Source organism: Colius striatus, chromosome 4 (genome assembly GCF_028858725.1).
Source record: "Colius striatus isolate bColStr4 chromosome 4, bColStr4.1.hap1, whole genome shotgun sequence".
NCBI lineage: Eukaryota > Metazoa > Chordata > Aves > Coliiformes > Coliidae > Colius > Colius striatus.
The window spans coordinates 21,840,017-21,865,032 of NC_084762.1; the positions used below are offsets into that span (position 1 = coordinate 21,840,017).

General features: G+C 40.0%; 1 protein-coding gene across 1 annotated transcript in view; it reads right to left on the reverse strand.

The window, feature by feature from the left end:
* The window catches only part of ELOVL2 (ELOVL fatty acid elongase 2), a 41,805-nt gene that overhangs the window by 14,136 nt on the left and 2,653 nt on the right, over positions 1 to 25,016 (reverse strand). Inside the window, exons 2-4 of the mRNA XM_061994923.1 lie at positions 7,436 to 7,493; positions 6,869 to 6,932; positions 2,948 to 3,135 (exon numbers count right to left, since the gene is read on the reverse strand). Coding sequence (XP_061850907.1) covers positions 2,948 to 3,135; positions 6,869 to 6,932; positions 7,436 to 7,493 — 310 coding nt within the window. The remainder of the gene's footprint in view (positions 1 to 2,947; positions 3,136 to 6,868; positions 6,933 to 7,435; positions 7,494 to 25,016) is intronic.

Genomic DNA, 25,016 nt, shown 5'->3' on the forward strand with positions numbered 1-25,016 from the left:
GGGCAGAGCTGTTTTTCTTTAGACCTCATCCTTTGGGGACAATGTCTGAGTATCTGACTTTAATGGTACATCTTAGAATAGTTCTGGAGCTGTTCTTCCTAGTTCATTGGTTGACCTCAGAGCTTATGGAGCTTGGAGCTCTGGCTCAAAAGAGGAATCTGCCCTTGGAGATTTAAAACCATCCTTTTTATTTTGAGTCCTTGCTATAACCTTTATCCTCTTGCTTTCAGATTGTAAAAATCAGCTGTAGTCAAGGGATAGCTAAACTAGGTCAGGAGGTGAAGGTGAGGAAACGAAGAATTGCAGCACAGGTACCCCCATCAGCTGGTTTACCGTGCTTCTTATGAAAGCCATCATGTGGGGTAGTCTGAATTTAGAGTTACACTCTTTTTTTCAGATGTGATATTTTCCTTTCTGAATATCTAAGAAACATGCACTCCATTCTGGAGCTAGCCCATGGAAAGATGTGTAGCACCTTATAAAGAAAACCAAGAAGAGATAAGAACAATGGCAATAATTGTGGTTTTGAGTGTGTGGTTTTTTTGTTTTTTTCTTTTTTTGTGGTTTACCTCTGCTACAGAGCTCAGTATTTTGTGAATTATCTCTGTTACAGAGATCAGAGGGGTTCAGGTGCAGAGAGAGGACAGAGAAATAAGACAACAGTTATAGATGTCTCTAACTAGGAATTAATCCTGAATCATACTCACTGGAGGGATCGGTTGTGTTTACATAAGAATCTACTCTGCAGAATGCTCTAAATATAGGTAATTCTTGCCTTAAAGAGCTTACTGGCCATAAAAGACAGGGAATAAGGGCCAGAGACAAGCTTTGGGAGTGACATGTTTTGAAATGTTGAGTTGCCATAATTTTATTCAGTATTGATGATGATCTCTGCTCTCCTGTTAGCCTGTTTTCCTTCAACAGGAATGTACAAGCTGCTTCAGGTGGGTCTGCAAGTCTTAACTTCCGTTCTGTTCCTTCACAGAAGGAGCTGTGATAGCAACTGGGCAAAAAATGCAGAGCCAGTGTTACAGAGGAGTGTTTTGTACAGTGTAAATCCAGCCTAATTGACAATCCAGAGCTAAGAGCAAAATCTGCAGTAAAACAGCTGGTAGTGCAGATCAGTTGTGATGTTCCCTGGGTTCCCAAAAATGCAGAAAGTGGAGCTACAAGCTACTGACAGCCATGCCCAGCTGCAGCCTGGGAGGAGTAAATCAGAAGCCTCCAATTACAGAATCAAGGTCTACAGAGACTAATCTGAGGAATAATGCAACTCAGTGATTGCCTGCATCAAGACAGCCTCATGAAGGACAGGGAAATGAGGTGGCTGAAGAGGACATGAAGGTGGCAAAGTTAAGGTTTGCTTCATTCCTGTAAATTCTGCTAACATTGTCTTTGTTCATTATTTGCTTGTGTCAGGCCAAATGAGCCTGTAAAGGGAAGGGAGCAGCATTCTTGGTTTCTATTCAGCTAATCCATTTTGCTGAGCCCTGCTACTGAAAGCAGTTATCTGTATAGCTCCAAGCAAAATGGGGATTTAAACATCAAAGTGCTAATTTAAATCCTGGAGGAAAATCAGTATGGAATTAACAAACCCTCCAGCATTTGTGATGGTTTCTCCTTTGGTCCTGGTCAGATCCTTCACTCTCAGACATCCATATCAGTTGCTGAAGCCAACTGGAGCTTTGACCGGGACAAAGCTCTGTGTGGCACAATACGTCACTTGTAAAGAGGCACAAACTTAAACTGCTGTTCATCCTTTTGACCAGCTCAGTCACTTGGCATTTATCTCAAAAGCTTTGAAATATTTGGGGTTCTGTTTGGCTTCTGCAGAGTTTCTTGTCCAGCTGACAGAAGAGTCAGTCCTTGTTTATCCCATGGAAACTGCTGTTGTGGCCACGAGCTCAGGGAGCAAGAAATACCGTGAAGCTCAGCGGGCAAGGCAGCAATGTCAGTTCACACCTCCCCAAGTCACATGAAATCAAGCACATCCTTCAGCCAGGGCTTCTTATGCTTGGGGTCATTTTTTAAGCCAAGTCAGAAAAAGTTTTGTGGATTTTGTCTTTTAGTATTTGGGGCTTGTTGTTGTTGTTGTTGGGTTGGGTTTTTAAGCTTTTAATTTTTTTTTTAAGTGATGGATTATAATGCTTTAATATTAAAAGTACCTCAGATATCCCAAGGCTGAGAATGGAGAGCTCCCAAATAATATCAAATTAATGGAGAGGTGAAAACACACATGTCCTTGCTGAGGAGTGCTGTTTAAGTCTCAAACCTCATCTGTCTATGGATGAATCCTGATGTGGGTGAGAATGTTCCTGACAAGTACTTGGGAAATAATCTGTGTGACCATAGTCTACCTCCAAATCCCCAAAGCACTTGCTTTTGGCTGAAATGGCAGTTCTTTATTATATGTCTATTAATATTTCTGCTGGCTGACTAGATGATGGAAGTTTAGTCAGCAGAGCAAAAAAATAACAATGAGCTCCCAATACCACAAATAAATCTGTACTTACTCTCATATATAAATCTGTTCACATTTAAGCATGGGCATTTTTACCTAGACAAATCATTCCATAAACAGCTGTACAAATAACAATCAATCTGTGGGCATATTCATGGGTGCTGAAGGATGAGATATAGGCATTCTTGAGATGATCAACTGCTGGAGATTCAAATTCATGCTTGTAGACACTGTTCTACCTAGTATCAGCCAGCTGTTCCCAGGGGTGGCCTCTAGCTCAAGAAGGACCTTTAAGACATACTGAGATCTAAGCTGAAGAAATTCTGTACAACTTACTGTTGAATTATAAAGAGGCTTTTCTTACCTTAAATTTACCTTGCTTTTGATGTCAAATTTCTTAGCAAATCTATCTACTGCTAAGATATTTCTGCTCAAATCTCTATATTGTTCACCTTTCTCAACAGTGCTGCATGAAAGAACACTTACCTCTATGAGCATATACAAGGAGAGTAGTGTAATCCCAAGGTTATATACAATGAGATGAGCCCTGAGAGAGAAAGGAGGCCTGTCCTTCATGAACTTGTTGCCCAGCCATATGCAGAGTAGGTATCCTCCGGTAAGGAAAAATGTGGGAAGGTATGAGTCCAAAAGGAGCCATCCTCTAACCCTGGCATCTGAAAAGAATGCATCAGGCAATTAAGATGACTGTGGTAAAATATTACTGTAAGGCAGATCATGAAGAAGTCTGCTAGAAATATGAGAGAGAATCTGACATGCTCTGCTCCTATTACGAGTTCTGTCCACTGCTTTTACCACCCCAAGGTGCTATACAGTATGTAGGTATATAAGTATGAAGGTATATCACATTTGCTAGAAAACATTTATATAATCAGAGGCTTTTTCAAAGACATTAAATATGAAAAACAAACAGCAAATGTTTACTTTGATGGTTAACAAAGATACTTGGCAAGGCATGGGCTTGCTTTCTCATAGCTTCTGTCCCATTTGCCTGGTCCTGAAATGAAATATTAAGGTCAAATCCTGCTTGCCTTATTCACACTAGCAATCCTATTGGCAGTAATCAGATAGTCAGGGTATGTGAGCAAAATCTAATCTCACATGCTAATCTGGAGGCACTGCTTTGTTGTCCTATGAACAACTGGATGTCATGAGTGAAAGGAGTATGGGTTGGTGTTTTGGGTTTGGTTTTTTGTTTTTTTCCAAGATGGAGCAAGATTTAGAGTTAATTTTTCCAGAGAAACAATCTGCAGAGATTTACCTATCAAAAGAACAAGGAGTATCATGGCTAGGTTTTCAAAAGTTATTCTAAATCTGTCATGATTTATGGAGTGAAGAAATAAGTCATCGAGAAGCTATTGTGAAGGTCACAGCAGTTCTTTCTGCTCTTAGAAACTGTTCCTAACTGCTTAGTTTATTTTTTACAAAGACTAAGATTTTGTTAAAAATTGTAAAAGAAGAAAAGTTATTCACCATGCATGAAAAAACCACTTCACTATTTTTCCACCTGCATTGAATTTGGAAAGCACTGGGCAATGGATGACGCACAAACTGCATGTGCCCAAACTGTTGCTGATTGCAATTTTGTTGTACTGTTTTCTTCCTGACTATTCTTTTCTCAGAAATATATGTAATACAGTTATAGGTAAAGTGAGATTTTAAGTGAGTTAGTCTAGTTATCACCAGGGCTATAAACATAAGTTTTCTTTCTTGTTACAATCTCCTTCCACTTCCCACCTTGCTTCCATTGCAGTAACTGTAGTACGCATCTGTTGGATTTAGGCTCTGGATTAGTTGTTAGCTCTTTCTTTTGCAGGAAAGACTTTCAACCAAACCTATGTTACTGTGGAAGTCCAGTGCTCTCCTGGTTTTGACTCTGCTTGCTGGACTCCCAAGAAACTCTAGGAGAGGAGAGGTGTAGGATTAAATCAGTCACAATAGCACAACTATCTACGGCAAAGCACCGTTCTTCCTTTAGGGTGGCGTTGCTTTGCTCTGTGTTACCAGGATAGAATGTCTGCTTTTCTATCTTCAAATCTCAATATCTAAATAAGATCCTCTCAGTATGAGAGTGAAACTCTTCCAACAGCTCTTTTAAAGTTCACAAGCCGTGTGTGAAACTCTGGAATGGATACTTTTGAGGAGATTCTGCTCCGATGTTGTTTTCCCATACAGGCTCTAAACAGGACACAGGAGTCATAGGACAGGTAAAGATTGTGTGCATAAGCATTGATCTAGTCTACTTTTTACAATCTTAAGGATTTAATTTGTTTAAATAGCATCCTAAATGAAGATACAGACAGCAGTCATGTTGGCAAGGCTGCTATCTAAGGCAGGGTCTCCCCATACAAGGATTGCAACACTTACATGCATAAAGGTTATTTGTGTAAGAGCCAGCTGGCATTGGTAAATGATGAAACAGCATGTTTACTCAAAGAGGAAAGGTAATTAGAAGAGATGAGACTACAAATTGAACTAAACAGCACTAAATGCTGCCTCAGTACACTCTCAGAAAGTTTTCAGCTTGCTGTGAGTGGCCACAAGCATGTGGGCTGATTCATACAAAAGCAGAACTTGTGTTTGTTCAGGTCAGCACGTCAAGAATTTTTAAGATCTATACTGTTTCAGTTTCAAGAGAAAATTATTAAAACATGCACCCTTACTGATTTTTTTCCACCCTGACTTTAGTATCCCGAAGGGTAAAATGAAGTGGCAGAATGCTGTTTATAAAAGGCAGCCAAAGAATGTGACTGGTTTGTTTCTACTTGCATTTATCTCTGAATGACAAGAAGAGAGAGGTTTTTATGTCACATGAAAAGAGAGGAAAAAAGTTATCAGAAAGAGAGACCAAAAGTATTTCTGTTGACTGATAGTTCAATCTCCATGTTCAAGTACTAAAAATGTACACTGCCAATAGGAAAAAGGATTATTTTCACAATGTTGGACCCATACAACATCTGAGTTTGAGACCAAGGCAGTGAATAAAGCCACAGTGTGGAAGTGCTGGACTGGAGCAGAGGAAGGAGCAGGCACCCACAAGCTTTGATTGCTCTGTGAATAAGTTCATTCACAGGCACTAGCCACAGAGTGCCAGACCCTTGGCGTGAAATCTTGGCTGCTTTGAAATGAGTGGCAGGCCTCCCAGTCTCTTTAAAGGTATCTGGATTTTATCAGTGAGGTTTAGAAATATTTTGATTCAAGTTTCTGTATAGCTTTGGGCAGTTGGTGTCTGAGTAGATTGAGGTGCAGAGGGTAGATGGTTTTGCACAAATGCCTTGCTACTGCTCATAATTGAGAAGTGCTTTTTATTTTATCATAAATTTATTAAAATGTATCTGTTCTTGATGCCCTCTGTTTCTTTCATAGATAAACAACTAATTAACTAGATTTAGCTCCTGCAATTCAATATTCCTTAATTTTGTGTAACACCAAACAATACTCTGCAGGTGAGGGCAACTTAGGAAACAGTTCTTACAGAACAATAAAGCTCTTGCAATGTGTTTCATTTTGCTCTGAGCCTAAATAATCTCCTAACCAGAATAATATGGACCAGCACCAGATTGTGAGACCACTTAGGAATAAATGCAACTGATTCACATGTGGCTTCTGTTCCCTAATTCAAAAGGCTTGGTCTGCTAGTTCAAAACAAATATTCAGGTAGTTTTCTGTACAAATTCCATCTGACACCAGTGAATAAAGGCACAAAATATGCCTCTACAGGAATCAAATTCAGAGCTTTGATAGTACACCCCTTATTCTAGTAGTGCAGTACTGCAGCTTGTGTTAACCTGGTACTGCGGAGGTTGCTGCTGGGAACTAATGCATGGCTTTCTGTCTCTGTTTGTGACCTCAGTCACATCTGGGTTATGATGGCTAAAGCCAGTATAGAAATATCAGTATTTCAGAAGTTACTGCCTACAGCAGAAACCAAAAATATGGGATTGATTTTAAAAGTCAGAGTTTCCATTTTTTTTAATCTACATTAGGATGGAAAACTGAAGTCCTATGATAGTCCCAGAAACAAAGGACTTGCAAATGTAGTGATTGTTTTGTTAAATAATAATTTAAAAAATTGTTTTAATTTCTTCTTTCACCTTCAGTATAATCTGTGATTGGTTTAAATTAGTATTACAGATAATAAGTCAGTAACAACAAAAATCTTTCTACAAATGCAGTGTATGTTTATTTTTCATATTATTTCTATAAATGCAGGCTTTCTATAAATCCAGTGTATTGATAGATTTCTTATAATAATGATTTGTTCCTGCAAATACAATGATTCTGCCTAGTCCACATTTTTCAGTGAGAATTTCCATTTATTAGAATACTTTTGAGTGCTAATCTGCATAGGTATTATTTCCTAACAGGGTTATAGGTGAAGCAGCCTACCTCGAGGTCCAAACAGATAGTCCACAAATGCATTTACTTCCTGGTCAAAAGCTTTCAGGTGCTCCTGAAAAAAAAAAAAATATAGAAAGAACATACAACAAAGACATTATCTCTTGAGTCAATGCCTTTTGAAAAAGAAAATGCAATTTAAAAAAGAAAAACAACCAACCAACTGGCAAAGAACATTTCATTCTCAAGTATTTCCAGAGTACACAACATCATGTCTACTGAAAAAAAAAGAAAGATCTTTTAAAAAATTAATTTAGGGCAGATTGTGGTCTAGATAACAATAGAGGTCTTGTTACTGGAAACTCTGCCAAAAGCAGAACTCTTTAGGAAGGGAAATCAAGGTTTTACAAATGTAAAAGAACAAGTACTACAGCAAAACCATCTGTGATGGGTGTTATTTTCACTCTAGTAAAGATGGGGGCTTTTGTTTGTTTTTGTTCTTCTTCCTCAACTGAAATAAATTTTTGTAGAGAGGAGATGGTGATTCCTTTGGTAAGCTTCACAAAGGTTCCCAGTTGCAGCTAGCTTAGTGACAGTGCATCAGCTGAATATACCAACTTTTCTCTTGAAGAATGGGTGTGACAACTGAAACTTCTCTAAATCAGGCACTGAGTACCTAAGAAAAAAAAAATGAACCCAGACCACCAGTAGTAAAGTTCAGGCCATGTAGGGAGGACAAAGAGGACTATGTTACAGAGACATTGTGTTTTGAAGTCTAAGTCAATGAAGCTTCTTGGCTGGGAGGCTTAGCAAGTTTGTGTCTGACTGACTGCATTGGGAACTAAGCCATAATCAACACGCTCTTTCCCTCAGTTGGACACAATGGCCTCTCCAAAATACTTCTTCCTGGGCTCTGGTTCTGGGCAGTGACTTCCTGCATGCTGGTGCCTGAACAACTCTTTGTTACAAGCCTGATGTCAGACAGGTTTTTCTTTTGCTCCCTCCAACAATGCCCAGCTATGTTTGATAAATTAATTTTGGTACTGAGAAAAGGCAGCCAAACTGAGGAGAAAGACACAGAGCAATGATGAGCATTACATGACAAGAGCTGCCAAGGGCTGTCTGTTCCTTTTGATACTAGATATCTCCACACCAGACTGGTCTGCAGTCACCATTAATAGATCTGACTTGTGAAGAACCACATTTGCAGCCTGGCAGGTCCAGCCTTGGCCTCTGCATTCATCTGCTGCGATTGGGTTGTGGTATGGGCAAGGAGGAGTTCCTGGCACTCCCAAGCCCTTTGTGTTTCTTTCCCTCTTATATTTTGGATGTCAGGATGTTCAAAGGAACAGACTTTGTGGGAATACATGGCAACAAGAGGTTCTGCAGCATCTGTGTTCATCTTATCTTAAAGAGAAGTCCAACAAAACCAGTAAGTACTTTTTTTTTTTTAAAAAAAAAGGGACTTGCTCTGAAAAAGTAGAGAATCAAAATGATGATTCATGATGATTCATGATACAAAAAGATTTCTCATACTTTGCACTACTGAGGAAACTAAACTAGCCATAGTAAGGCATTTTGTTGTGGCCTTGTGTAACCAGTATGGTTGGTAACATAGAAAAGCATTTTGTTGTGGCCTTGGTTCTCACAACCAGTCCTTCCAGACCACCTATCCCCCCACCCCTCCCCTCTTTCCCAGCTCAGGCATTACCTCCTGCTCACCCCATGAGTGGCACAGAGAGGCAGGAAAGGGGGGGTTTAGTCATTCCTTTCTTGATAGCTCCTGACACTCATTTCTCCTCAGGGAATGACGATTCCTTGACCCATCACCCTGCTTCAGCACGGGATACCTCACACACCCAGCAGCTCTGCACAGGCCACTCCAACATGCGTTCATCCCGAGGGCTGCAGCTCCTCTCTGCTTCCTGTGTGTGTCTCTGGGCCCACAGGCTCTCCAGCATGGCCTGTGCCGTGACCGCCTCCTCACACAGTCTCCTGCCTGTCTGTGTGCAATTCCTCCCCTGGCATGGGATCCTCAGCACTCACTCCCTCTGGCATGGGGTCCTCTCAGAGCTGCTGGCAACTATCACTCCCACTATTGCCCTCCATGGGTTGCAGGGGGACAGCCACCTTCTCACCACAGGCTGCAGAGGGATCTCTAGTCTGGTTTTCCTCCCTTTCCTTTGCTGAATGCAGGGTCCGCTGTTCACTGGCCATTGCCCTTCTTAAATAGTGATGGCAGAGGCACCAGATTGGCCCAGCCAAGACAGAGGTGGGGCCAACTCAGAACTGGGGGAAGTTTCAAACTCTTCTTATGGGTGCCAGTACTGCAGTCACCTTCCCTTGTTACCAGGCAAAAAATAAACAAGGCTACAACCCAACATACCTGTGCAGAAGATCTGCTTACATCTTTACATCCTTGACCTATGCAGTCTTTCTGCTATTATTTCGTGATGAGAGTACTGCCATTTGCCACACTGCTGTTTGTCTGTGACATGCTCACCTGCTCCATTAATTTACAACAGAGCTACTCCTGTGCTTGATGCTTTTGTGGTTAACTTAACAGACTGTTTCAGAAAAAATACTTTAATAGGTTCAAGTGACTTGTATGAATCAATTACAAGTTGATTTCATGTTGCTTTCATGCTTCCGCTATACAAACAAATCTTACATGTCAAGAACAAAATAATAAACTATATATATTCATTTTAATATAAAATACTATTGAAAAATGTACTCTTAACTTCATTGAAATGGAAACTATGGACTGAATTCTTCTAATAGTTAGATGGAACAATTAGAATTGTAGAATAATTACTAAGGAGAAAGAGCAAATGGAATATTTAAATAAAAAAAAAAATTGGAAATATCATGAAATTATTTAGGTTGGAAAAGACCTTTTGGATCACCAAGTCAAGCTGTAAGTCTAACACTGACAAGTTAACCATTAAACTATGTCTCTAAGCATTAAGTCTAGACATCTTTTGAATACCTCTAAAGATGGTGACTGAGCCACATCCCTGGGCAGCCTGTTCCAATGTTCTTTCAGTGAAGAATTTTTTTCTAATATCCAATCTAAACCTCCCCCGGTGCAGCTTGAGGCTGTTTCCTCTTGTCCTATTGCCTGTTATCTGAGAGAAGAAACTGACTCCCACCTCACTACAACCTCCTTTCAGGTAGTTGTAGAGAGTGATTACGTCTCCCCTCAGCCTCCTCTTCTCCAGGCTGAACAACCCCAGTTCCCATAGCTGCTCCTCATCAGACTTGCTCTCTGGATCCTTCACCAGCTTTGTTGCCCGTCTCTGGGCATGCTCCAGAACCTCGATGTCCCTCTTGTAGTGTGAAGCCTAAAACTGAGGTGTGGTATTTGAGGTGTGATCAAGTACAGGGGGACAGTCACTTCCCTGGTCCTGCTGGCCACACTATTTCTGATACAAGCCAGGATACTATTGGCCTTGGCCACCTGGGCACGCTGCTGGCTCATGTCCAGCCCCAAGTTCTTTTCCCCTGTGCAGCTGTACAGCCACTCTGCCCCAAGCCTGTATTTTCGTGTGTTAGTTGTTGCGGCCCAAATGCAGGAGCCGGTACTTGCCCTTGTTAAACCTCATACAGTTGGCCTCAACTGTCAACACGGCCTGTCCAGATGCTACCCCTTAAGCAAATCAACACTCCCACCCAACTTGGTGTTTTCTGCAAAATACACCAAGATTGCTTTTTGCATAGGTTAACAGTTTTCATTGATCCGACTTGTGACAGTTGACCTCTTACACCTGACTAGCATAAGCAGACGGCATGCTGAGTAGATGAGCCAGTCTCAACTTAAATCTACCTCCTTATGGATGTGCTTAAATTACACAGTGGGGACTTGTACAAGCTCCCAGCCCTGCTCCTGTCTATCTTAATTAACACTAGATCATTTCAGTGTCCGGTTTGCTTTCACTGGTAAGTTGTCAGTAGAAATTTTTCTACGAGGTAGAGCAAAAAAACAAATACAGTTCTTAAGAGTGTCCCGGTATTTGCCTGCCTTTTAGCTTTTTTGGTACCTTATCTTATTTTACAAGAACAAAAATAGAGATTTGCAAAATATAGATTTACAAAGTTGTTAAAGACATTTGTTTATATAGCTAATAGTAGAAATAATAGTTTGGGAAAGAAAAATTCTTACTTTAAAAAATGTAGGTCATTTTGTGAGACTAGTCTTATCACCTTCCTGTCAATACCACTATCTCTGAGCAGATTAGACACAAATGTCTTGCTCAGCATGATCTGTGGTATTTCTGAAGAAGAGCAAATAAAACTGGCCTGAACAAAACAATATGCTTAGACAACCCATTTCTCTCTGAAAAAAAAAAAAAAAAAAAATCACTGTAACAGCCTTTATCGGTGAAGTTATTTCAGTTACAAAATTAAAGATTAATGTGTATATTATGCTTTTCTTTCTGTTGTACAGGCTATTGCTCTGGGCATTCACAACACTAACAGTTTAAGTAGGATTTAGACAGATTTGTGGAAGACCTATGAAAAAGACATAAATTATCTAAGCAAATCAGATCACCCAGAAGGAATGATGGGAAGGGAGCATAAAGCCAGTGATGCTAAAGCAACACAGAGCTTCAATATTTTGCAACAGAAATGGAAATAAGTGAATAAGTAGCATGGTGCACATATACAAATTACTATTTTCATGCCGATTATGCTTCAAACCACTATTTTAGAGTCACAGGTATAGAAAGAATATAACTTCTCATTCTATGCTTATGTCTTTGTTAGTGTTGGTCTTCACTGAGATACCAATGTCTACTGGTTTCTTAACAGTTTTAGTAAAATTAGTATAAACTATGCAAAAATTATACACATAATCTAAATAGTTCAGTTATGAAAATACCTTTGATTTGTTCAAAATACCTTTGATTTCTGAAAATACCAGTGATTTGTCTCTAGACATTTTCTACTGCCTACTGAAAATACTGACTCAAGTGACTCAAGTTTCCCTTCATGTAGCTATAAAAACAGCCTACCTGGATCCAATATAAACATGAAAAAAATCCTTCTCTGTACAGAAGCAACTGGATGCTTGTCCCTGTCAACTGTTATTCTCAGTGATAATCTTCAAAAATCCCTCAACTACTACTTTAGTGAATTAACAACACAGTCTAGAAACCAGGGGTTTCTATCCAAAGTAACTTTTGTTTGATCTTTTGGGACCAGGAATGACCATCAACAAGCTAGGGAGCCAAACAGAAGTTCTGGACCCTAGTAGCTACAATCACAGACTCTTCAGAAGGAAAATACTCCCACAGACATGGAGTCTCTATAACCTGTGTTAGTACACAGATGGATATTCTAAAATTAAAGTCTCCTTGAAATTCAGAGATGGTGATACCAGGCCTTTCTGAGCTGGGATAGGAACTCATAATCAAAATCTTCAGGCATAAAGTACTGTTACAATCAATAACTTTGATTAAAGGGCAAATAAAACCCAAATATTAAATATACATATACACACTGAGGTACGTTTTTGAATGTTTTTTTTTCATTTGATTATGCAGAATTTAAACAACTTTCTGAAATAAACTTCCTACAGATGAATAAACTGCATTCAATCTTACTTCTGCTATCTGAAAGCTTTTTGTATTAAAGTTGGGGGGGGTTTAATGCAAAAATCCTTAATGTCATTCAATATCTAAAAAATCCAAGATAATTATACAGCTATACAGAACTTATAATACTCTGTATACAATGAGATCCCATTTCAGGCTTCAAACAAAAAACAGAAACTTGTGCCAGCCTCTGCTCTTCAGCAGAGCTCCTTGAAGTAAGTGTGGTATTAGAAACAGTCACAGTAAAATTGGTTTTTCTTATATTTACATGGAACTTTTTGTGTTCCAGCTTCATCCCATTACCCCTTGTCCTGTTGCTAGGTACAATAGAGAAAGGGGATTCCCCAACCTCCTGACATCCAACGTTTAGATATTTGTAAATATTAATGAGATTCCCCTCTCAGTCTCCTCTTCTGGACTAAACAGCCCCAGTTCCTGCAGCCTTTCCTGTATGAAAGATGTTCCAGTCCACTGATCATCTAGGTGGCCCTGCACTGGACTCTCTCCAGAAGTTCTCTGTCCTTCTTGAGCTGAGGAGCCCAGAACTGGACACAGGACTTTAGATGAGGCCTCACCAGGGCTGAGTAGAGGAGGAGCAGAATCTCCTTCGAAACTGCTGGCCACACTCTTCTTGATGCATTCCAGAATGCCATTAGCCTTCTTGGCCACGAGAGCACATTGCTGTCTCATGCTTAGTTTATTGTCAAACAGGACTTCCAGGTCTCTCTCTGCAGAGCAGCTCTCCAGCAGATCAATCCACAGCCTGTACTGGTACATGGGGTTGTTCCTTCCTAGATGCAGGACTCTGCACTTGTCCTGCTGAAATTCATGAGGTTCCTCTCTGCATAACTCTCAAGCCAATCAAGGTCCCACTGAATGGCAGCACAGCCTTCTGGGGAATCAGCCAGTCCTCCCAGTTTGGTGTAATCAGCCAACTTGCTGAGGGTACACTCTGTCCCCTCAATCAGGTCATTGATGAAGATGTTGAACAAGATTGGCCCCAGAACCGATCCCTGTGGAGCTTCACTAGCAACAGGCCTCTAACTGAATTCTGTGCCATTGATCACCACCCTCTGGGCTCTGTCATTCAGCCAGCTCTCGATCCACCTCACCGTCCACTCATCCAATCTACACTCTCTGAGCTTTCTGATGAGGATGTTATAGGAGACAGTGGCAAAAGACAGTGCCAAAATATAATATAGTATATAATATTGTATTTTTTGCATTATATTACATAAAAATATATTATATAGAAATGTACAATATTAATAATATATATGTTATATAATTATATTTAGCATTTTGTTGCTTGGAGCATTTAAATTTAATCTAGAACAAAGATGCACAATAGGGGACAATTTTTCATCAAGAGATTGTTTGAGACCATCTTTTAGGGTTTTACCAGCTTTTTCTTCTTTGATTTGTGTGTTATATCTATAGAGGAAATACATGTATACTAATCCCTAAAGAAAGCACTTCTTTAGGGATTATTACAGACAAACAGCAATATAGATTAAGCTGAAGGCAGAAAGATGAGCCAGAGGATGTTATCTGTAGTGTCAGCAGAACAAAGAAGATATTCAATGAGATTGGTAGACAGAAAATATAGAAGCTGCTAAAGTATTCCTTCATGTAATTGGTAATTAATATATGGAATTCACTGCTAGACAAGGTTAGATGGCTCCACTTGGGATGTTTTTGCTGGCATAGCAATCTCAGTGCCTGGTTCCTTCCTAACAAAGGCTTAGTGTGGCAGAAGTGCTGAAGCTAAGCAATACTACAGCAAGGAAATTTCTGCTCGTGGACTGGTTCTAGAAAGGTGCCCATGTAATATTTTGAAGAAAATAGCCAAGAATAGCCAATAAAAAGATCTACTGATGACTCCATCTAAAGATACAATTACTCTGGGTTCCAAGACAAGAGAGAGCTGTATCTTTTTTTGGAAATGAAAGTTGTGTAATACATTTTAATTTAATGCAAAAATCTCTGAAAAATATGGTATGGTGCAGAAAAAACACCAAACACAACCAAACAAAAATGTTGTTCCAGCTTTAGCATAGAAAATAAAAAAGGAAAGATTTTAATTGGTTTCTCTTCCTATTTCCTTTTCTTGTCTTTTCAAACAAAAGAAACAAACAGAAAACCCAAACTGCTTAGCATTTTGTTCATTAACATATCCTTACTGAAAGCTATCTTCATTAGGCTTGGGCTTGTAGAAAAACCTTTAAATTAACAGGAATCTCTCTGTGATACCAATGAAGAGAATATATTCCCCTCTCCAGTCTGGACCCAGGACTGCAGTGGTTGTGCCTGCTAGTTGGAAAATAAGGTCATCCCTTATTGCAAAATCACACCGTTGGCATGCCTGTGCTCTGTAACAGACTGCAAGGACTGATGTTAAAGATCTGTCATAGTGGGAATCCCTCCTACACCTTCTTTTCTCCCACTAGTGGGTATTTTGGGGTTATTGCTGGGTTCCAAAGGCATCCTTCATAGTACTTTCAGTGGCATTATGTAGAGTACTGATTCTCAGGCTAATTTCCTACGGCAAGGCAATTCTGTTATCAGATCTCTCATGTCCTTATGTTGATTTATAGCAAGGAGAGTGGAGTTCTACATGCTGCCTCCTGTAACTTGAGAGTCAGTATGCTGAGGTCTTTGGAAGGAATCTGCTCTCTCTGAGAAAAAATGGCTTGAGGCCTGAAGGCTTAGAGATGTAGCCACTGTACATTAAAACAGTGATAGTCTTGAACTCTTTTTTCCTTGGATTACAGACAGAAAAGAGGTCTTAAACATGCTCTGTTGTAATAAAGGGTGAGGCTTTTCAATTAGTTTCTCCCATCAGCTGCTCCCTGACTATTCAGGAATACTATTTCAGAGTGCCTTTTTTTCTGCATTGTTTCAAGTAATCCCAGGCTTATACTCAATATTAAAACAATCTCTGCCCTGACAGAGGTGATTGCAACTATTCATCAGAAATCTTTCCTCTTGATAATATACCTGTGTTCTTTGGGGAGTTGGAAACTGGTCTTTTGGCAAATGTGCACTTAAACCAAGTCTAACCTAAGGTCTCCATATATTTCTGGTAAATAATGTCACCTTTATGCAGTTCCACTTGTGCTGATGGTATATTCTGTGAGTGTTTTCACCCACAAACCATTAAAGTCATAGGAACTGTGAGCCCCAGAAACATCCCTCCTCATTGACCACAGTGGAGAAACAGTAAAAAGTCTCAAACCAACAGCTTTCATGGACAGACCTAGAAGCTTCCACAGGAAAGAGCAAGGCCAGAAGGGGCTTGGTACAGATCTGCCCTAAGTTAATTTCCATCTTTTGCTAAAGCAGCCAGTAGCAGAAAGCTAACCCCATCTTTCAGTATCTGTTCCTATTTTAAATCCTTCAATGTTTTACGTGAAAGTGCTTTCCTTCTGGCAAAAGGAAAACAGATAATTTAGAGGCTTGAAGGCTGAGAAACTTTCATGTCCTCCTCTGTGGAGTGTGAACTTGGGTGGCCTACATAAGAGTCTTAACAGCCCCCTGCTTAGGCACCTTACTACTGTCAGAGTATTATTCACAGAGATCAGTACAAGAAACGATGGCCTACTAAAGGCAGAGCTTTTGCTGTGCCACCCACACGGCACTCATATCCCCTCACACTGAGGAAGCAGAGCCCTTTGGTGAACTTGCTTCTTGCCCATCAAAATAGCATGCTCTGTGCAAGGGGAACAGACCAGGGCAAACACTTGCTTCAGGAGATTTCTGAGCTCCAGGAAAGTCTTCAGCTGTCAACAGAAATAGGTCAGTGACCCAAGGAGAGCAGTTATGCTTGATTTTTCACACAGCAGGTCTGCACTCCATCCTTCTGTCAGTAGTAACCACAACATAGATGCGTACCCCACATCAGCTGTAATCCACCTCATCCTTAGCTATAGCTGCAATACCTACCTTCAGGGATGCCTTTTTCCTTGTTTTTTAATAGATCTGAATCTATAGGCAATGCTTGCTGCTGCTGAAAATTCTGGAAGTACAAAGTTTTCTTGCACATAAGATTGTTTGGGGAAATGCAACTGATAACCCAATCAAATATACTTTTGAGTTTTCCTAATGTTCACTTTTCTGAAATAATTTAAAAAAAAAATCATGTAAAAATCTAACTTTAAAATCTTTGTGCGTTTTCACTCTCTCTTCCTAATACCCTGCTTCCCCCCCCCCGCCATGTTTTAACTCTTGATGCTACAATGCTTCACAAGCTATCATAATTCTTATGACTCTCTGAAGATGCTAGGTTCTAGCCATATTGGAGTGGAATAGCAACTTCTGTCTTGTACTGCTAAATTTACAAAATACATTAAGATAAACCAAACCCAAGCATGTGCTGTTTCAGTGCAGTTTTATTTGTGTAGTGAGTTGTGCATCATTGTATCACAGAATCACAGAATCTTAAGGTTTCGAAGGGACCTCGAAAGCTCATCTAGTCCAATCCCTCTACCAGAGCAGGACCACCTAGAGTAGGTCACACAGAAACCCATCCAGGTGGGTTTTGAATGTCTCCAGAGAAGGAGACTCCACAACCCATCTGGGCAGCCTGTGCCAGTGCTCTGTCACCCTCACAGTGAAGAAATTCTTCCTTGTATTTCTTTGGAGCCTCTTGCGTTCCTGTTTATACCCATTACCCCTTGTCCTATGGTTGGATATCATTGAGAACAGCCTGGCTCCATCCTCCTGACACCCACCCTTTACATATTTGTAAACATGAATGAGGTCACCCCTCAGTCTCCTCCAAGCTGAAGAGCCTAGCTTCCTCCGCCTCCCATCATAAGGGAGATGCTCCACTCCCTTAGAATCTTAGTATGTGAGCTATTTCAGCCATCATTCTTTGTTTCTGGAATATGCAACCTGCTAGGAGTTGTAGAAAATATTTTCTCACATGAAATAAAGTAAGCCTTATTTTACCAGCCATGCTACTGTCAGATCATATATCATTGTAAGATAAATTGCTTTGGGGTTTTTCTAAGTACGATGAAAAGGAATCTGGAAGGTTTCTGCACTACAATTGCATGGGTTAGAATGAAAGTGATTTAAGAAGCCATTAATATTTACTTGATTTTCAATCTATTAATTATTTACATACTTCAAAGCATTCAATCTTTTACAAACTTTTCATTGATTTATCTTGTAAAAGGCTGAATGTCACATTTGTCTCCAGGATGAAAAATTCCCTTTCTGGAATCCCTGTTTGCAGGATTTCCTGTATAGAATTTCCAAACTTTTTGCTCTGTTCTTTACAACCATATTAAGTAATCACTAAAATAAAACACGGCAATTGCAGTGCTCAAAATAAAAATCCTCTGGCCTTAAAAGAGGAGCTGAAAAGAAGGGTGGCTGCTGTGGCACAGTTTTCAGTATGTGTAAGTCATGTACACTACCAAGAACTGTATATTTATAATCCATCTTCTTGCTTGTTATCAGAATTTCAAAATGAAACTGTCACCAAAGCAGATCAGTGCAATCCTTTTAAAAGTAATCCTGCTCAATTCTACCTGCTACACGGGGGAACATCAGCTTAACTTGTAATTAAAGAAGATTTGTCTAGGGAAACCTCAGATGTGGCCTGTCAGTTCCCAAGAAAATCGTAGCAATTATTGACCTCTTTTTTTTTCCCTTTGCTCTAACAATCAGATTTAAAATGACAGTATGACCTGAGATGGAGCATAATTCCCATCAGTGACCATGTGATGAGACTGTATGACTGTGAGGGAACAAATAAAAAGAAAATATGTCAGAAATGAAAGGGTAGATAAAAATTCTGCCTCCTTCTAATAGCCTGAGTGAATAAGTCACTTTCTCATGCAATGCGACAATCCTTGGGAAGCAATCCTGGATTGAATAAGAGGAAGGTTTCTTTGGAGCAGGAAGGTTCTTCGGTTACAAGAAAAGAACAACAATGAGGTTTTTGTTAAAAGAGATTAGTTTTGTTACAGTTTGTCGTGGTTTGGCCCAGCTAGCACAACAGCACCACGACAGTTTCTCGCTCGATGCCCCCATTCACCCCCACCCTCGTTAAGATGGTGGAGGACCCAGCAAAATGGGAGTAAAAAGATAAGCAAGATTGTTGTGGATTGAGACAAGGGCAGGGAGGGCTCGCTGCCAATTATGGTTCTGGGCAAAACAGACTCCAGTACTCGACTTAGAGAGGAAAGCAGGAAAGTTTATTCTACAAGAAACAGAACAGAATAAAAGCAAAAAGGGAGTAGGATGATGAGAAAATTACAACCAGCACTTTAAGATCTCCCTCCCCCATCCCTCCTTTCTTCCCGGGCCCAGCTCACTGCTCCCGATATCTCTACCTCCTCCCCCCGCAACAGCTCAGGGGGGTAGGGAGTGGGGGATGTGGTCAGTCTCTCACAGATGGGCTTTGCCGCTTCTGTCTTCTCAGATGAGGATGACTCCTGGCATTCTTCCCCTGCTCCAACACGGGGTTCCTCCCCCGGAACACAGTCCTTAACAAACTTCTCTGGTGTGGGTTGTTCCCAGCAGCTGCGGCTTCTGCCGATACAGGTTCCCTCACACGGGACACAGTCCTTGGTGAATATCTCTGACATGGATTCTTCACCGCGGTTGCAGTTTCTGCACTTGCAAGGTCCCTTCCTCGGGACATAGTCCTTGGTGAATATCTCTGACGTGGATTCTTCACCGCGGTTGCAGTTTCTGCAGTTGCAAGGTCCCTCTCTCGGGACAAGGCCTCTTCTGGGCCTAAGTTTAATGAGCTGCTTTGTCGTGGGTTCCTCCCCACAGTTGCAGCTGTGGATATTGGGTCCCTTCCTCGGGACAGGGCCTGCTTCGGCCATAGTGACAAAGGGCCCCTCCTTCGGGACAAGGCCTCCTCCGGCCAAAATCACCGTCCCTGGCTCGGGGCCTTTAATGAAGTGAATCGCTGCCCCTGGTCCGGGGTCAGCTTTAGCAAAATGAGTTTCTGCCCCTGATGCGGGCTCATTATCAAAATGAGTCTGTACCGCTGATGCGGGGTCTTTAAAGAAATGAAAATAAATCTCAGCTTCACCAGTTCTCTCCATAGAATGCAGGGGAGACTCTGCTACAGTACACCTCCTCCCTTTCATCACTGACCTTGGAGTCCGCATGGTTGTTTCTCTCACTGTTCCTACTCCTTGCACCACCACCAGCCAGAAGAAGAGAAGAAGGGGCAGAAGAAGGAAAGAAGATGGAGGAAGACACCTCCCCTTCCGGCTTCTTCTTAAAAAGTGATCGTGGAGGCGTCTAATTGGCTCAGCCCCAGAAGTGAGCCTTTTCTGAGCTGGGGAGAGTTGTGAGCAACTTCTTGCAGGAGCCATCTTTGCAGCCCCTTCCCTCATACCAGAAAAGGCTGTCATGTCAAACCATGACACAGTTGCTTCCTTAATGGTTTGGTCAGTTTTTGGGTGTTGGGAAGACGGTATTATCTGAATTAATTTTACATCAGCAATAGGAAAGCCTGAACAGGATAACATACCTGCTTACAAACAAAGAGGCTTGGTTGAGGATGCCTAACCAAACTACTAATGAAGAAGCAGTGTATTATTTCTCATTATATGAGAGCAAAACAGCCAGCTGCACTTCAAGAAGCACAGGAAAATAATTCTACAAGAGCAAGTGAGGGTTCTTACCCTTTTAAGGCTTTGGATTTACCAGGTTACTAGATTTGGAATAGAATATTCCCCAAAGATGTGCCTGGGTATGTCCTATCTGCCCAATGTGTGCCATGTATGCAACTACACAATTTTTGCAGCAAAAAGGTGGCATGCTATATTCAGACCCATGCAATGAATAAACAGGATGAGGTCAGGGAGCAAATTAAGAGGTAGGAGAGAATTACAGCAACAAGTTTACAAGGCAGATGAGTTTTCTCAGTATGCCATATCTTAATAGTTTGTTTTCCTCACTATTTGCAGGCAGATTTTCTCCCCACTGAGAAGATGATTTCTTAAGTTATTACAATACATGCAGGGCTTTGTGTTGTAGTTAGCATACACGCTTGGCCATTTTTCTAGAGAATGCAACAGTGACAGACAACATTTCCTTTCTAGTGCTGTGAAAATCTCTTAATTTTCTACTGTAACGAACTTCAAGATCTAAGATGAATAAAAGATCCTAAGCCTCTGCATAATATCTCATGGCTTTTTGGACAATGAAACGTAAAAAAAAGCCCTCAACAACTGCAAAAGCAAGAGTTCTGTTTTTCCCACAATCCTGGCAGCCCAATAGACAAAGGACACTCTATGGAGAAGAAGTAGGTTTCTTGGTTGCTGTCCCAGATGTCTGCCATGTAACACTGTGTCCCCAGGGCACGGATTAATGTGCAAGGGACTGCCTGGCCCTCCTTTTGCAGGCAGGGAGGATCAAAAAGGATTTTCTAAAATGTGTTCCCTGACTGGGGCTTTTTACAACTGAATGATTTTGCCGTTTCTTAAACGGCTCTTACTAGTGCTCTAGGGCACTTGCCTGACAGGCAGCAGGGATGAGGCAGGAGTATTTGAAAAGCTAGGAGGATAGCATTTCTAGTTCCTCTAGACAGACATAAAAGTAGGGCTGTGTGGTTTTCTCTTTAAAATATCATAAATTAAAAAGAAAATCTTAAAATATGAACTTATAAAAATTTAAATAAATCCTCAGGGTTTTTTATTTTTTTCTTCTGTCTTTTACTCTTTGACAGCCAATTGTCAGCAGCCCTTCAGAACAGTGTAAGTTAGAAACTCAACTTGTGATATATTAACTACTTAATTCTCTAATAAGGACTTTTTTTCTGCAATGCTAATGCCCTTTATGGATTCACTTCTGCTAAGGACAAGAGTCGTAGAAGATTGAATACAGCCTGTGAAGCATGTAACAAGAAAGAAAGACTGAGAGTTGGAAAAACTAACAGCTATATAGATATATGTAATTAATACCTGTTTCAAACTAATAACAAATTCACATAGTCAGGATGTATGACGTAAAATGGGCTTCTGATCTAGATAATGCTAAATGTACTGCACATAAGAAAATGAATGAAATGCAGCACATTTTGTCATACATTGCTTGACTGCATACTGTATTTGTAGTCAATGTATTATGAATTTCTGAAGTTCATTACTATTAATTTTATGCTTATGAAGCATTAAAAAGTTGCCATAGCTACTGAATGTGTACAGAAGGATATTTTCAGGATAAAAACTTCTAGGAGCAAATAGACAATTATAGCATAGGATACCTTATTTTTTCAGAAGAAAAAACAATGGTCCTGAAAAGACTTTCATCCTCCTGAGCTAAACCATCTCCAGTTGATGCAGTTATTAAACTGCACTGAGCTTCTTATAAATAAAAATCAAATCAGAGCTAGAGAGCTGTTGCATTTTAGGCACCATGAGAGTCACTGTGTTGGCTGTAGAACTGAGTTCCCATGACCTGGATTCTCAGCTGTGCTTCCTTTGGGTTAAGAACATCACTGCAGACTTCTTGGCAGTGCTGGTTATACAGCTGCTGCATATTTCAGATGAAGCGACTGTGGTTAATTGAAAGTATCCAAACAGGAGCTCTTAAAACATGCTATGCAGAATTCATGTTTGGAGCCAAGCCGGACAGTGACCTGCAGCAAAGAGATGGTGATGTATGGCTGGGAGCAGTAATCTCATCTACGCACAGCTGGAACAGGATCAGACAAGTGTTCTCATCCTTGGTTAGCTTTTGTTGCAACTTATTCAGTATAGATTCCCTCAAACGAAAGTCCCTCTGTACTGTATCTTTACTGAGCTAAACCACTAAGTTCGTGTTTCATGAATTTATGTGCTCTAGAATTTACTCATGCCTTCACTGCCACAGTGAAAGTAGAATTATATTAAAAATAATACTTGTAAATTGAGATTATTATTGACTTCTGTAAAGTCAGAAAACCCAGAAAGGAACAAATTGGGATTAAAAGCCTCAAAAACATATCTATAATAATGCCTATGTGTTTGCTTTGCTTCCTAAATCCTCTATTGAATGTGTTATTTAACTCTCATGTAAAGCTACTGAGATGAATTCTGCCCAGATATATTTCTTTTCAAGAACCCACAAAAGACCTCATACTCACATGGGAATGGACCTGGAAGAAGTAGGAGATTTACGAGGGGATGTGTTCATAGCAGAACACAACACGTATCGATAGATGTTGTGCTGGCTGCTGAAGAGACCAGCGGAATTCCATATGGGTGTAATAGTCTGCTTGACCAGACTTGTTGGACCCATTGCCAGGAGCGAAGCCTTTGTAGTTTTATTTATTTTCAAAACTTGGATTGAAGGAATTTGGCAAAGTAGCTTAGTGCTGCATGTTAATGCACATGTGTGCATGCTTTTTTTCTGTTGCTCTCCATTCAGAGATTGGTAAGATAAGTCATGCTATGGATTGCTTTAGACACATCCTTAAGATTAGCAACACTCAGTTTAAAGATTTGTACTTATTATTGTTATAGTTTGCATGAAATAAGCCTACTTGTGTTTATTTGCTAGTTAAAGAAATTAGTTGTTCCTGTTTTGCAGTGATTTGCTGCACCATTTCTTGTCCAGTTGCTGCCCAAATGCATAGACCCTTTCCTGAATTACTTATAGACATTCAGTGGAATAAGGGGAAAGAAAAGAATGGGTGAGAAGGAGATGTTTGTAGCATGCTGCTGTGGATTACAGAATTCAGATCTCAGTTTCTAAGGTTTCAGCCTTAATCTTCCAACATATGCAAAGCCTTTCAGTTTCAACTTTGAGGTCATTACCCATGTATAGAGCAGTCTAACTGCTGTGTGAAGAATGCATGTACAAAGGTCAGTACAGGAAACTTTTCAGTTAGTTATGAGTATAATTGACTCTGGAAAAGAAGGTTATAAGACAAAATACCTGCTTATAAAATCTAAAATCTGTAAATTAAACTTATGATCAAATAGATTTCAAGCTTATGAGTTTTAATATTTATCTTCTAATATATTAGTTTGATGCTAGATGTCACTTACAAATAACTGCTGATTTAAGAAGAAAAGTGTAGATCCAGAAAAATGTTAAAGGATGAGCATGTCACAAAATCTAATCTTATGGGATAAAAAGCACAACTAGGATACATGCACTGCTTCACTGATTATTCTGGTCTTGCAGCATATTTTGTTGTTTCCTTGATTACATCCAGTATTAGAAGATCAGCTCTCTTGGTAGAGGCTTTTCACACAGCTTCTTCATCATCTGGTAAGATCAGCCTAAGCTAACCTGTAAAATCAAACATCATTGGAGTTGGGAATTTCCATGTGACATTGCAGCTACATGAGACCGCTGCGCTGCATTGGCTGCCACACCTGTCTGAACTGATTTAATTGATTCTTAGAGCAAACAGCCTTTAGAAAGGTAGAGATCATATGGAAGAAGATTGTTTCCCTTAATGATTAAGTATCTATGAGGTTCAGTGCTGTTCTGTTGCAGCCAGATGAGGACAGGAAAATGGAGTTGCCAGCAAGGTTAGCTTGAACTGAGACCTGATATACATCACAAGCACTGATCAGGTACCTCTTTCCAGAAAAAGAATATCCTCATGAGCTCAAGTTTCCAACAAGTGAAGCAGATGCTCCAAGTCTCTCTAGTTTTACTACTGTTTCAGGGAAGGAGAAGCATCACTTCTCACTTTGCATTAAATGTATTTTGTTCAGAATAACTACTTGAAGAGATGGCAATTTCCTACGAATAAATGTAATAAATATATGTATTTTACAGGACAAGTTAGAAGTAGCATTGATGATACCTGCAGCTGATTTAAATATCACTACAGATATCCTTAAAGACAGACAAAACTGGAAGCTTCCATCCTCAAAACAAACAAACAAACAAATAAGGAAAGAAAAACTAACTAGCAGACATAGTATAATTATTTGCCAGCAAAATCTGTTGTCTGGCAGAAGTGGCAACAGTAATGATGGTAAATCTAGTTATTAAATATCATAGAGAATTAAAACATTACAGAAAAAAAAGCATCAACAAGAGACTTTCCCCTGAAAAACATCGTAGCAAGAAGTATTCATCTCTGTTTAAGTCTGTGTGATTTGTAAATGTGGTGAGGGAACAAATGTGTGATAGTTGCGAGAGTTAAGCAAGCAAGTAAATAAAGAATTTTAAGTATTATTGGTTTTAAAGACAATCCACCTATTTAAAATCATTTATTTTAGGAAGATACTATAAAAGAAACCAGTAGTTGATGTCCTTTGGTACTTTTCCCAGCTACATATACAAACTGTGTTATTTGAGATCTCAAATTGAATGCTTCCTTCATTCTGACTATGCACATTTCTCCTTCGTAATTTAGATTCAGCTATCTGCAGCATTAACCTGAAGATCTAATCAACTGGATGATTGTCAAAACATATCTCAAATTGACTTATCGAGTCAAATGCAAGACCATTTCAGATAACAAATGCGCAAACCTCTTCCAATTCTGGTTTCCGAATGAAGTGTCGTAGGTGTTTATTGATCTCACTTTGCTTTCTGCAACACAGATGCCTATGTTTCAGTGAGTACCTTGTTATTTAGCTCAGTATTGTTAATTTACAGGCCATTATTTC